This window comes from Neodiprion virginianus, chromosome 5 (assembly GCF_021901495.1).
Source record: "Neodiprion virginianus isolate iyNeoVirg1 chromosome 5, iyNeoVirg1.1, whole genome shotgun sequence".
Lineage (NCBI taxonomy): Eukaryota > Metazoa > Arthropoda > Insecta > Hymenoptera > Diprionidae > Neodiprion > Neodiprion virginianus.
The window spans coordinates 27,832,817-27,847,744 of NC_060881.1; the positions used below are offsets into that span (position 1 = coordinate 27,832,817).

Below are 14,928 nucleotides of genomic sequence, written 5' to 3' on the forward strand. Positions count from 1 at the left end.
AAAAAAGAACGAAATTAAAATGTCGAAACCATTCTTCTGAAACAATAATGTTTACTTTATTCATGCATAATATGTTCACACATATACCACATAAATCTCGTCAAATTAACAGATCCCAAACACTAGACGCTCCGATGTGGTGCGAGTAGCTAACCGCGTGCATTCGGTCCCAGTTCACAGTATACACGTTTCAATTTCAGTCTCCAGAGGCAGGTGGGAGAGTCAGCAGTCTCCTTTACAGTCGTGTGGACTTGTGCACACACAGATCAAATCAAAATTTAAAATATTTATATGTATAATTTTCACGAGTATTTAATCTATTACGAGGAAAGAATATACATGGAATCGAAGCTATATCTTGACAGACGTGAAATTTTTATCTAACTGTCAATTCTTCCGTATTCGAATAGAGCTCCCCAGGGTTGAGTATATGAAAAAACAAAAAAAAAAAAAAAGAACGTTTCTTAAAACCTCACGGACCAAGAGCCTCCCCTCCCCTAATCGACCCGCCGACGCCGCCCCATCTCGTTCAATTTCCAATTTCCAAATCGCAACACGCTACCCGAGTCGCGTTGCTCTACAACTAGATATACAGGATACGCGAGTCAGCTGTTTGATGCGTTGATCATCTTAGCTTATGTCATACATATTTTCGGTATTTCGTTGTTAGTTGCCTCAGAGTTCAAGCCTTTTTACCTTCTCATTTTTCTAAAAAATAAAAAAAAAAAGAAAGAAAAATATGCGTAAACAAACACACATACATATGGGTACATATTGCTAGGAAGAGGAATAAAGCCTTCCACGGGAGAAACGAGGAGTTAAAAAAAGAAAAAAACTCCTACAGACGTACGGAATAAAGAAATTAGGGGATTAACGGAAAGAAAAAAAAAAAAAGTCGAGAAGCATATAAAACAAAAACAGAAGAGATAAAAGATCAAGGAAAAGAAAAGAATTACCTTGTATATTTTGTATAAGAAAGAAAGTAACGTCGGGTTATCGCGTGCGCACCCTGTGATGATACATTGATGAATCTAACCTCAATATTCTCAAACAATATCGCGGAGGTAAGAGAGCCAGAAGAGGATAGCAGCAGCACTACCAGCAGCTACTACGAAACCAACTACATTACAGATCAGCTGAGCTCTTTTAGTCTATCCAGCGACACGCGGCCCCTCGATAATTATCAGGTAAGGATATTTGACTTCAATATATTACCCCTTCTTCTCCCCTGACCGTAATGACTCGATCTAATAGATTCGTACGAGATCTTATCGTATTCATCCAATAGTTTTGTACATGTTCTATAAAAATGTGTTGATATTGAGACATGTAGACAGGTTATCCGTTCACCTGTTCACGCGCGTGAAAATCTCGCTTCACGGTCCGCGAGATTCCGTGCTTCTCGCATTTCCTTGTTACCTGCAAATCTTGACTCTATTAGGAAAATTTTTATTACTCATCCGTTCGTTTAACATTGATAATCTGTGACTCAAGCTCAAGGACAGTTTCCAAGGTCGATTCAACTCGTCTTTATGTTTATCCTGTCGTGCTGATCTGTCAAAAGTAATCAAAACTTCACAACCTCAATTGTCTTTCATCCTCGAAGTAATGATCAGTTCTTATGTGGATACAATTTTTTTTGGCGGACGGTTTGGAGTCGAGTCATTGCTGTCGTTTTATTTGAGTTGGGAAATTGTATTGGAAAATTATTTCATATAGATTTATATCAAACTGCTGACAAAAATTTTGCTTATCGTCCACTATGTCTGAGGTTTGAAACTTCTTTTCCGAACATCTGTTCCCCTTTTGTTAAATTTATTCCCCAACGAGACTTGATGTTTCTTGCTATCATTACAATTGATATCAACAAACGGAATGATGACTAACCTTGATACTTAAAAAAATTTCAGACACCCTGGGAGCAATCTCAACAAGGGTCTCACACCGAGCTAGGGGAAGGAAGCGGAAGCAGAAGGTCCAACGAGGGGGGACAAGACCAAGGCCAGTTACTGGGGGCCGGAGGGATGCCTCGCAGTAAGCGGAGAGCGCCCTCCAGCACAAATCATCACCATCATCACCATTCAACGTCAGAAATGGCGCCGAGTGCACACGAAGAAGGAATGGCAAGGCAACCTACAAAAAGGCTCAGGCACACTGCGAAGTGAGTTATTTTATTTTAACGTCAGGTGCGTGTGGAAAATTATAATGCAGTAAATATATTATTCCGTTACCAATGAGGCAAATATGTATTTCGGCTAGATGTGACTGTTCATATCTTGTTCATCTTTTCTGGTTTTTGTTTATTGTTGCTTCAATTTCTTGCTCCTTTATTTTCAATAAGGTGTAGTCGATGAACGATGTGTCAGAATGTTTTCGAATCGTGAGTTGTAAGCTGAATAAGCAGTACGAAACATTGGCAACAAATCTACAAGAAACTTATCATAAAGTAAAAATCTATTGGGTCATCAAATTTTTATATTCATTGATGAATTTCAATTTCAAAGTATCAGTTATAATAGTTATACTTTTAGTTTTATAAAATGGTTGAGATTTTTTTCTGGTGCAGTTACTATGATCTTTGATTTTTTTGTCATCTCTGAATTGCTTGTATTTGAATGAATTGTCGGTGATAATATTGTGAAAAAAAAGGGAAATGCTACAATTTCCTTACCCGCCACCTTTTGATATAAATCTACATGATGGTAGAGCTTTAATTTTCGGAATTATCGAAAAAGGTGAAACGTAAATTTAAGAATAGCTTCGTCGTATCCTCCACTTTGCACGAACGCGGTTTGATTTTTTGAATTTCATTGAGTAACAATTGTCGGGAAAATTTAAAAGAAATATGCCACCGAAGTCTTCTGCTCATGAAACTAACACAAGACATGCTCTATTCAATGGAAACTGTGAATAATTTCAGTTTCATTTCCATCAAAACATTCGTCTTATTTCCATCGTGTGCTGTTATTTTTCTCATCATTTATAACAAAACGCAAAGATTGTCCATGGTAATTAAAATATTCATACACATCTTCCAAAAGCTTGTTGAAACGTTATTTACGCATACATAGTGGCATAGGTGATAATTTGAATGTCTGTAGATAATAATTTTAGATAATTCGTTTTCAGATTGTATCTTTTTCACTCCACATGACGATTAGATAAGATTGGAAATGTATGTATTTGTCGGGTATGTATGTGTACACTAGCGTCGATGTGTGTAGCAAGGTGAAAGTTTTGTATAAGTCATCCATTGAGCAGTCAGCTGATCATTCTGTGCAGCCATCTGTGTCAGTCGTAGAGCCGAGTTGATAAAAGTTTTAATGAATCGAAAAAAAATTTTACGTTTCATTTTTTTTCACTTTTCTTCTTATTATGTGAATCTATGCATACATGTTAATTATAATTGAACTGAAATATTTTTAACTCCAATATAAAAATATAAAAAAACAACCACAATAATAACATGCAAGAAATGTGTACGTTCGCGTTGCATAAATAACAATTCAGTTTGTCGCCGTCACTGTCATCGTTGTCATGATGATCGTTGTACTTAGTGAATCTAACGTATCTTCTACTGTTGGTCGCAAATTGCAAGATAGTCGCAAGTGAAGTATTACGTTCAGTGTCAAAAATTTCAAAACCACACTATCAACGCGAATGAAAAAAATGAAAGCACTGATGTAATTATAATGATGATTACTATATTTAATTTCTATAACTATTTTATAAGTAAGAAAGAATGATATTTGATCATTTTATTGATGACAAGAAAACGTATATTCGTTCGGGAACGAAGATACATTTATTCAGATTTATGGATAAATTTTTTCATTGCACATTACGTTACAGTTTCTCGAATTATTGTTCCCCATAATATAAATCTATTCAAATTTAGCAACGACGAAGAAGTTTTGCAAATATTTTTCTTGGCTATTATCATTTAACAGAGACCAGTCATGTCATTGATAAAATGCCTTTGTTATCAAGAACGAATTGCGTCACAACTGAAACAATTATAGTTATGAAAGAATTTTTTACTCATTTTCTTTTTTTTTTTTTTTCTCAATAAAACCCAGATGCTATCATCTCAGGTATACTCAATTTGCCATTAAATAAATGACACTTCTTATCTCTCGCTGCGCCATTGTTGTGTTGCATCGGTATTCGAACTGAACGCTATAACTGTCATCTGTTTAACATTGTACAGTCCTTGAGAAATAGTAACGAGTAATTGTGATTAAGCAAGCTTGTTCACATGATTGCATTTAGTAATTTATAATGTTACATGTGAAAACACTTCTTCAGTGTGTATCTCTTTATTACTCGTTGCTATCAAACGGCTACTCATTACCTCTCGGACATCTTTCGCCAGCTTTATGTGTATGCGTGCATTATGGCAATGTGTTGAGAAAAGAAAGCGCATCGTATTCTGGACGTTTTCATTGCACAGAAAAATTCTGCGACACTCAACAACAGCCAACAAACTTTTGATTAGGGCGTTGTTTGATCTTCTCAATGCTACAGGGTAACCTAATGTTTCAATTTTATTCGTCTCACATATATTTAATAAATTCTTATTGTCAAAAAATTAAATAAAATGATACGAGAAGAGAATGTAATTGGAAACAGAGAGAATTAAACTTATGTCTGTGTATCAGGTTTTTTTGACTATTGCATCAGCCTGATATACGCGCGCAAATGTAATCCAAACTGACTTCTTTTTTTTTGCACTAAAAATTATAACTTCACAGTTGGTAACGTTAATGTAAGAAAACGTTAGAAGCAGAATTATTATTTTACATTTTTACATGTCTCTGAAGGGGTTGAGGCTGTAAAGTATGAGTATATGTTGGTCTATTACTGTTTACTGAAGTCCAAACAGTTCTTAAGTTGTAAAATGACGAAGTTTCCCTAAAAATGGATTTTTCCATTAACGATACAAACTTCAACCTTATTAAAAATTGAATTGTTTCTCACTGACAATCATTCATAGTGCAAACTATATTTCTTTCTTTTTTATTCAGTGATTTTTTTTTCGGGTAAATTTGCTTTCTGAACGTCGGATGTTGTTATCTCTTCCTTTTTTGTAAGCGTGAAATTTTCAACATTGCTGTTGACGCATGCATTTCGTTTTGGTACGTTTTCTTTTAGAATATTTTTAAAAAGATTTAATTTCTCATAAAGACTGTAGAGCATCACGAGTAATTATCACCACAGTGACACTAAATTTAAATTCAGCCTTGATTTAAAAGAAACCTGTTTCAGACATTTGGTAATTTACAAATGACACTATTCATATGCTCATAGACGTGAAAATTATGTTACAATCATAAGAGATTGACTGTCGAATTGCTCCTGGTATTATCATTCGATTTGTTTTCATATAGATATGATCACACAAATTATCTACTATATTTTTTAACCCTGGAAAACGGCGACGTAAAATAAAAGAGTGTTGAGATCGGTGTCCTTATGTCCGAATTGGCCTTTTGGCACAGACTTCTTTCTCTAAGCGTATTCGGGTTCCTCAATTCGTTTACCAATAGCCTTGACATAAGAAGTATGCGTGAAGCTGACGACGAGGTTGTCTTGCACGTGGTCACAATCACACGCATGCATGCCTATACATATACGTATAGCTAATACAGGCAGACGGTTAGCCAATTCGAAAATAGACATCTCTTACCCCCACCGTGCAATTAACGGCAGTCTGTCTTTTTCTCCCGTCTGCGTTTGTCCGTTTCACAGATTTTCTGTACATAAATACATATGAATATAAGAATATAAGTGGGTGGTGGACATTTGTGTTTTACACTACTTAATATTAAACAAATCTAAGAAAAACTAAAAGACAAAGTCAACTAAAATGAGACAATTACTGCAAGTCATCAGGTATCATAGATTTCTAAACAAACTATTCAATTTGTGCCACTAAAGCGACGGGGGAAGCCATAAATTATTTTTTAAATTACTGTTATTTGATATATTTTAAATAGCAAAATCCTTTTAAGTTTTTATATGTAATGACAGCAAGTAACGTATTTCAAAATATTTCGTGTACAATTTCTTAACATTTATTCGCAAGATTAAATGAAATGTAAAAGTGTCATAGCTGATTTTTTAAACTGTTGTAACAGTTCGAAGTTATGAAAGACTCTAAAACAAACATAGTCGAATAGTTATATTCACATCCTTTTAAAACTTCATAATTTCAGTGCTTTCTGACCGCAATTAATTACAAACGAATTTAAACAATCAAAGGAATCTAGAAAAAATTCGGTGTAGATTTTGTACTGTATTTTAATGTCTTGAGTCGTCTCTACTTCGAGGCCGTTACATCACACACAACCATACATATTAAAACTTTTCGTTGATCAGAATAGGTAGTGTATCCGAGTCATTTGGCACACATTGGAGTTTGTGCTCTGTCGGATGTAGAACAGAACTTGGCTTGGTTCGGCGTAAACAATATTGTGATATTGTTTTTAACCTGTTAAAGGTTCGGTCAAATATTTTGAATAGTGTTAATTTCAGTTGCACTGAACCTAACGGTCTATGTGAATTTCTTCATCAGGAAATAAACAAAAATATATATTGACATAGCGTTAATAAATCTAATCAATACATCGAAGAAACAACAGTGTCACAGTGTATGGATGTCGAGAGGTTCGTTTAATAATTATTTTGCCGTTAGAATATTAACAGCGAATTTTTGTTTCTTGTTTTTTCCGTCAACTTTAATACTTATAATGCTTTTAACGAGATTGAATTATAGATCATACAGTTCAAATGTATATCTACCTTTTTTTTTTAAATATATATCTAGATGAATACATAGTTGGATGTTAATCGTTGCTTTGTGAAACCATGCTAACTCAGCGGATCAGTGTGTACTTTGTGTACTGTTTTAAAATTCTAATTGACATTTCCCCTGATATTTGCAGGCACCTCTGTTGGTATTAATTCGGCCACGATTCACAGAGTCTATTAATAAAATTGTCATGAGTCATTTGGAGAATTTTAATGCGTCTGCATTTTTTTTCTTCCATGTCTTTATATTTATATTTTCTCGAAGCAGTCCTTGTTCTTCTTCATCGGCTAGTTATAATAATATATTGTCCAATTGAGCCTCAGATCATACATTTTAATTGTGAAATGTGAAACAGGGAAAATTAATTAGTGAAAAGATCTTACTGAAAAAATGACGAAATCGTCGATACTTCAGACGATTTATTCACTGGTACTGAAAGCCCAAAATATGATACAGGACTATTTTTACAATTAGGCATTTCCGTTGTTCAAGGTCAATTTATATCGATGTGAATTGGATAACTTTTAAACCATTTATACTGAAAAATGCAAGAATTCAGTCTGATATTACAATAATTCAATGATATTTTTATACTTTCAGTGCTAGGCGGTACACAAAGTCAGAAGATGTGTCCAGCGCCTCATCATTTTCACAAAAAAGATGCGTTTCGTGGTTCAGGGAGTACACGACGCCAGATGATCCAGATATGCTAGGTCCAGAAGGGATGGAAAAATTTTGTGAAGATATTGGTGTCGAGCCCGAGAATGTGGTGATGCTTGTATTAGCCTACAAAATGAATGCTAGACAGATGGGCTTTTTTACGCTTAGCGAATGGATGAAAGGTCTTTCGGAGTTACAATGCGACTCAATAGCAAAAGTACAACAAAAGCTAGAACACCTAAGAAACTTGCTTAGTGAGGCGCAAACATTTAAGGGGATTTACAGATACGCTTATGACTTTGCTAGGGTAAGTTAAAGTATCCCATAATCGAATTTTGTCAATTTCTTTTTACTTCTCACAGGTCCTGCAACACCTTTACATAGTAATTTCTTTGCGGTAAATTCATTTCTTCTTTTATAGGATAAAGATCAACGTAGTATGGATATGGAAACTGCGAAAGTAATGCTTCAGCTTCTGCTTGGAAAGCATTGGCCGCTTTTTGCTCAATTTGCTCAGTTTTTAGAACAGTCAAAGTACAAAGTTATCAACAAAGATCAGTGGTGCAACATTTTGGAATTTTCACGCACCATCAGTCATGATCTTACAAATTACGATTTAGATGGAGCATGTAAGTACTCGTTGTTCAATATGATAATAAACAAATTGTCAGTTAATTGAGTTATACATATACATATATAAGTCACCGTTTGGATTAAAGTCATATTATTGTAACTTTTCGAACAAAAGATTTTCATGGGTCGAAAAGTTTCATTGATCGAACTGTGACAATATTTTTTTCTCTACATATTCAGTAATTATCGTCTGGGCTAGTATTTGAATCCTAGCAGCTCAGATAATCGACGTTTAATTTTTACCACGTATATTATAAAATGATCACCATACAATTAACTATAATTATAATATTTGATGTTTTGGTTTTTATTTTATTTTGTTTCATTGTCTGTAATTACAGGGCCAGTAATGCTTGACGAGTTTGTCGAGTGGTTGAAAATTCAACGAGGTGAAGGTGTGACTTCCCTAGAATCGCGAGGTAGCTGAAACAACCAATTGAAATGAGACGAGCTCATAGTCAGACGACAAAAGGCCCTCACCAAACTGAAATGAACCCTCCTTTCCTTGTCCCCCCTCCCAATACAATAATACGTTTTTGTGAGTTAAAAAAAAAAAAATTTTGAATTCTTTGCTAAATTAAATTCTGGCTTGTTCAAAAGTAAAGTGTTTCAGTTGTTATTACTATCACATATTTGTATGTTCATTAATATACGTAGTGGTACTCTTACTTTCATTATTTCTTTTTCTGTTTTGCATCTATTATACTTCAAGATTATTTCTAAACTTTTTTCTGTATCTATAAAATAGATCACAACCACCTGCGAGTACGAACAGCATACACGTATACACATACAGTCCACTCGAAGCTGACTCTGAAGCGTATAGTACATAGTGTATTCAACTCGAATAATTTTAAAATTTAATTCCACGGCGTATGTATAATACTATTAATATTTAATAAAAACAAAAAAATAATAATAGAATATAATAATGATAACAATAACGACGATAAATAAGTAAATAATAACGTTAATTGCAGACTGAACGAAGTAGCGATATTACTGTGATGATTCTTCGTTATTACAATTTATTGAACGGAAAATACTGATCCTAAAAAGAAAAAAAAAAAATAAAATAAACTTAACAAAAATCATACGGTTTGACTTTAATAATCTCGTTGTAATAATAACAGTAAAGATAACAATAATAATAATATTAATGATGAAATTTTAATTACTACTCTAGTGTAATATTCATTGAGTAACATGAAGTGGTTTAGAATTTTAGAAATTTTGATGATACAATGATGTTACACGTCATTGAAGTTTCGTTCACTCAACATCTATTTCGTGATTCTGTTCTGAGCAGCTCGAGTGTTCGAGACTCTTACATGCCATAGGTTTTATTAATTGAAAATATTTTTAAGATTGAAATCTGCATAGAATACATCAAGCCAACAAAGCATAATTACCCGGATTCTTTTTGTTTGGGTTAGCAAGAAAAAGATAATAAAAGGTGGAATGAATAGCAACAAAACGTTGTTATTGGGCGTGAATCAATGTTTGTTAATTAAACAAGTCGATTTTCAACTATGGATTTTATTTTTTTTCTCTTTTATCCCGCTTTTTATAATGTTTTTCTCTCTGTCATCTTTTTCTTCTTTTTACACACAATATTTTTAATATACTAGGTAACTAAGCACTCTATTACCCGTGATCAAAAGGGGTGCAACGTAATGCGTTATAAAAGAACATTATAATGAATTAATCAAATTGAATAGGTATTCATTAATGTGTATTATTAAATTGAATTCGTAATAACATGTATGACAAGCGGATGCCTCTATATTCATCCTTGCGCCGACACGTGTATCGTCGTTTTTCTTTGTCTTTATGTTTGTCATTAGTTTTTCTATTGTGGTTTTCGTTTTATGATTCAAACAGCATGTATTTATGTACAAAGGCTTTGTTTACCTGGGTCAGGATGTCTTTTAGTTAATTTGAATTATAAATAAATGAATAAGCCAATGAATTCGTAAATATGACGTCTTTATTTTATCGATTTATCAATCCCTATATTTTGCAAAACTGTTGTTCTTCTGTCTCTTTATCATACATATACTGTACATATCTTTCTGTCTTGATAACTTTTCAATAACTCATAAATATTGTGCTGCGATTGATAGAACAAAACATGGAATGAAGAAATTAATGAACGTTGAAAAAATTTGGTAGAAAAACGAGATAAAAAAAATTACGTTGGGATATTTATTTTATTTTGCGTTTATTAAATCATTACAGTTGAGTCATATATTTTTTGATTACACAACCTTTGTACATTATTTGATCACCACTTTTATCCCCCTTCAGACGTTCTTTTTAATTGTCATACAGTCGTATTTTCTTTAATGGTTGATGTAAACAGCATAGAAATAGACAAAAACAAAAAAAAAAGGAATCCAAAATTAATGCACGATAAGGTGATGGGCTCTGAATACAAAGATAAGAGAAGGTATAATTTTTTATTGCCCTACCCGAAGAAGAGACGTAAGCTAACAATTTATTCAGATTTGAACGCCTCACCAGATGTTGGTTAGTTTTTCGGATTTCTATTTTCTGTCAATTTTTACGATTATTGACCGACGAAAGAATGTATACGGATAATACGTACAAGCTATATTGAAATAAAATCGTTTGTTTTTTCAACAGATTTACAATTTTTATTTTCTCTACTTCGAGTGAACAAACTTTTGTCGATAAGACCGGATTATGCAATAAAAATTTAACACCGGTCGTACTTGATTAATTTATAGATCACATTGTTTCGTTCCCGAAAAAAACAACAAACGTAATCTATTATTCATTTGCTTCAACCGATACCTTAGCGAGAAGTGGGCGATACTGGTTAAGTTGAAATTCAAATAAATATGTATTAAATTCAACAATTTTTTCAAGTATGAGTAATTGTCCGATTTTTTTTTTTCAACATATTCACGATAACGTAGTTTATATTATTTGGTAAGAATTATACACGATAAAAGCTGTTATACTGTTAATTATTTACAGTATCGATCAGCCTTCATTTTACTCCTTCGATCCAACAGCGCTTCGTGAAGGTTCCCCTCATTTTTAGCTTGCTCCAATTCCGCACGACTTTCGACATTGATTCTAAGCTTTTTATCCTGAAACTTTTGGAACTTTCTCCTGAAAAAAGAAATACTATTATTAATATTACCAATCGATTTATTGTTAAGTTATATTCTACTAATTATTCTTGCTAATGGTTGCAATTCATCCCGTTAATTATATAATTATAATAGCGTCATACACATAATTGATTTCGACTTCGGCAAGGGATCCTTGCTCTTCGGTAGGTACATTTTTGCTTGAATCCTGTATTTTTTGCGTCAGGCTTCGTATTGTCAATATTTCTGATGGACCAGCTTTTGTTCTTTCACAAGTTATATCATCGTCGTCTGCGACAGACATGAAACACCCTGTATTACTCAGTAAAGCCAGTTTCCCATCCTGAAAAACAGTTCGCACAGCTGGTTGAAATTTGTAATATTAAGGTAATAATGCATTTTTGGAGAAAATCGTTTCTAGTCGTCTTGAGATTTGTTTGAAAATAAGTAAAAGTTAATTTCCAAAATGCTGATTTTTTCATTGCTTCATTACCTCAAAATTACTCACTTCAACTATCAATAATAGTTTGATATTTGAAATGATGATTGGAAATCTATTAGAGAATATTTTACAAATTATTCCAAACCTGTTCAACTCTTTCATTTAATACTAAAATTACTTCAGAAAACGCAATTTATTATAATGGGATTCATTTTTTCAAAATAGATAATATGCTCATTTGAGGAAACAAGATATACTTCAAATATAGGCTCCCATTGCTCCATGGCTCCAACTGCATCACTTCTACCGATGACAACTCCTTTTTTATCAACGCCAATGTATTTTCCGTAACCAGACTTCAATGCAATTTTTGTATCGTTGACTGGAAATGCGGTAAGGATTTCTTCTGGTGACGGACCTTCCTTCTCATCATGAGGAGCACCCAGTGTGAACAATCCATTGTCCAGAGCTTTGACATAGCATGAATTCCCAAATTCGATTGCAACTGTTCCAGTTATCTCTGCAATCGAGGTCGCTTTCCACCAGCCCCCTGCAACACATTGAAGAATAAAATGGAAGAAACTATTTCACGTACTGCAACAAGTAAGGCTTTCTAATTTATCAAAAGTTTCAATTATTCGACTATTATGACACATTCCTACAAAGATGGTTAAAATGTATTAGCATTGGGGTGGTATTAGGGTTAAATTTAAATAGACAGACCATGAAGAATAGAATCCTCATCTTGCACACTCTCTGCTTTGTCTTTGTTATGTTGCTTCTTGTGTTTCCGCTTTTTTGATCTGAAATTTGAACCAAGAAGAATACACAAGTTGTAAACGGTGAGTTTGAGTAAATATAACCTCAACTAGATCGACATCAGTCTCAACGAGGGGTCGTCATAACAATGTATACTTACTTGGGTTTTTCGCCTTTCAATACAAGTTTACCAATCCGAACTTTATCGTACTCGGACATGTTGAAATAATGACAATTCTAGGTTAATAAATCCAGAAGCACTTGAAACTTATTTATTCCGTGTCAAATATGACGGATCAAGTAGTGTCGGACTTGTCGAAAAGAAACTATACCACAAGATTGCCGTAAGTTAGGCGCTATGGTGGATCCTTGTCACTGAGTGGTCATCTCTCTTGGAGATCAGTGATTTTTGTGGAACGTAGATTCATGTTCAAAATTTTCTGTGAATTGTATAATATAGACCGGTTTGATAATAGCAGTGAGTATTTTTCCGACCTCAATAAAAATAATGACTCCAGACAACTGTCTGAGGAATCAATCATCACGGAGTTCACTCCGCAATGATAATGTTTTCTTCTTTCTTCGCCTTCTAGAAAGTTTTTTTTGCAATTTTGGGGTTTAATAAGTCTAAACGGGATTGTTTACATCGATTCTGGTACGGAAAGTTTTTCACTCGGAAAACAAAAAAGTTGACCCCTTCGAATTTTTTCAGTTTTCCAAGTTCACCCGATTTGAACCCAATCGATTGCACGAAGTCCGAATACGTTGAGGCCAACGTATCAAGGCTTACAGCCGAAAAACAAGATATTTCACTTGTAATTTCACTACTGTTGGTCCCAAGCTGTTTTGGACATTTTTCCGCATTCCTGAGGGTCCAATTGGTGTAAGCAGAACAATTCTGAGACGAAAAGATCACAAGCTCTGAAAATCGCAAAAAGCAAGGCTAACCCCTTTGGATTGTTTCGGCCCATTTTTGGTGGAATTTGGAAAATGCTGAAATCGGTTCATTTATACCATGTACCGACGTCATTTTGTGAGATAAATCCATTGCACATGGTCTGGACACGCTACAAACAACGAAACTCATGGCTGCTGAACATCAAATTTACACCTCGTTTCCAGAGATAGAAAAATCAAAAACTCATAGCTAAAAAGTTTCAGTTTCGGTTCATTCAATATGCCTTAGTGCTAGTACAAGTGTTTATGTGTCAGTGTGTACTACTTTACCATGTTAGTAAAGAGTATAATTGCAATATGTTACACTAATACATTATACTAATGATGATATGTTACACAACTGATTATTATAATATTATACTGAAACTGATATGTTTAGTATAATATTTCCAATATGATTGTAATTCAAGACGGCAACAAGTGTAATACAATGGTAGAACATTACATAAGAACTTCGACTACTATTTGAGGAAAAAACTGCGATATGCAATGCATTAAGCAGAATATGAACAATGCGTGATGTGATAGTTGATATATTGTAGTTTGTAAGCGCAGCTTACGTTTCGGCCTGCGTACAGGTGCAATTCACCTTTGCAGGATACAAGATGATCATCGTTGCTTTCTTAAGATTTAATCTGATCTGCAATATAATGAATAATAAATACCTCAATTCCTCCGGTTATTCGTCGTATCTTCTCAGGTGTTGGTCCGACGATGCTCGAAATACATTTTGCAAACGTTCGTGGGCCACAAGTCTAACATCGGACGTTCAAATTGTTAGTGAGACGATATATTGTTCGCTTGGAATACAGGCGGACTAATCCCTTCGGATTTTTGTGGTCGAAATATGTCCGGAGTCGAAAAAGAGTTGGATTCATTGGTTGGTGTACTAGATCAACGTAATTTTGCGATAGGAATCAATTGAGCGCAGTCCCAATACGCTGCGAGCAAAGGATGAAAAGTTACAGGCAGAAAACCAGAACCTGAGTTTTCACATTTTTCAGCTGGTGATCTTTTCGTCGTCATTTATCTCCCGTTGATCCCACGCTCTTTCTGCTGCGTTTTCTGAGTTCCTGGGAGTCTGATTAGTCAAGAAAAGGTCATGCAAATCAAATCTGAGACCAAAAATTTTTCGGCCCAAAAATAACTAAGGCTAACCCCTTTGTATTTTTGGTGAAAATTTTCGCTATTTTAAAAAATGCTGAAATAAATTCTTTTGAGCTCTATTCTGACGTAATTTTGCGAGAGAAGTCGATTGGGCGCAGTCCCAATACGCTGCGAGCAAAGGATGAAAAGTTACAGCCGAAAAACAAGAACCTGTGGTTTTGACTTTTTTCGACTGATGCTTTTTCCATCGTCATTCGTCTGCTGCTGGTCCTACGCTGTTTTCGCTGCGTTTTCTGAGATCCTGGGGGTCTAATTAGTCAGGAAAGGGTCATGCAAATCGAATTTGAGACCAATCATTTTTCGGCCCAAAAATAACTAAGGCTAACCCCTTTGTATTTTTGGTGATAATTTTCGCGATTTTGAAAAGTGCT

The 14,928-nt window shown here is 34.3% G+C and overlaps 2 protein-coding genes across 9 annotated transcripts; one reads left to right on the plus strand and one right to left on the minus strand.

Moving 5' to 3' along the window:
• Positions 1-1,025: 1,025 nt before the first annotated feature.
• Positions 1,026-9,552, plus strand: LOC124306188 (DCN1-like protein 4). 8 transcript variants are annotated; one of them, XM_046766504.1, is made up of 5 exons: positions 1,026-1,187; positions 1,911-2,161; positions 7,415-7,781; positions 7,896-8,103; positions 8,449-9,552. In XM_046766504.1, exons 1-5 carry the CDS (start codon positions 1,026-1,028, stop codon positions 8,532-8,534), a joined length of 1,074 nt encoding a protein of 357 aa, XP_046622460.1. In that variant the 3' UTR covers positions 8,535-9,552. The 8 variants fall into 8 exon arrangements, with proteins under 8 accessions (XP_046622460.1, XP_046622464.1, XP_046622462.1 ...); XM_046766508.1 differs by lacking the exon at positions 1,026-1,187 and adding an exon at positions 1,447-1,563; XM_046766506.1 differs by lacking the exon at positions 1,026-1,187 and adding an exon at positions 1,609-1,771.
• Positions 9,553-9,699: 147 nt separating this feature from the next.
• LOC124306190 (protein FRG1 homolog) lies at positions 9,700-12,771 on the minus strand. Its single transcript, XM_046766524.1, has 5 exons — positions 12,594-12,771; positions 12,398-12,477; positions 11,932-12,224; positions 11,376-11,575; positions 9,700-11,251 (listed from the first exon to the last, which is right to left on the minus strand). The coding sequence occupies exons 1-5, from the start codon at positions 12,650-12,652 to the stop codon at positions 11,104-11,106; spliced, it is 780 nt and encodes a 259-aa protein (XP_046622480.1). The 5' UTR covers positions 12,653-12,771; the 3' UTR covers positions 9,700-11,103.
• Between the last annotated feature and the right edge of the window lie 2,157 nt (positions 12,772-14,928).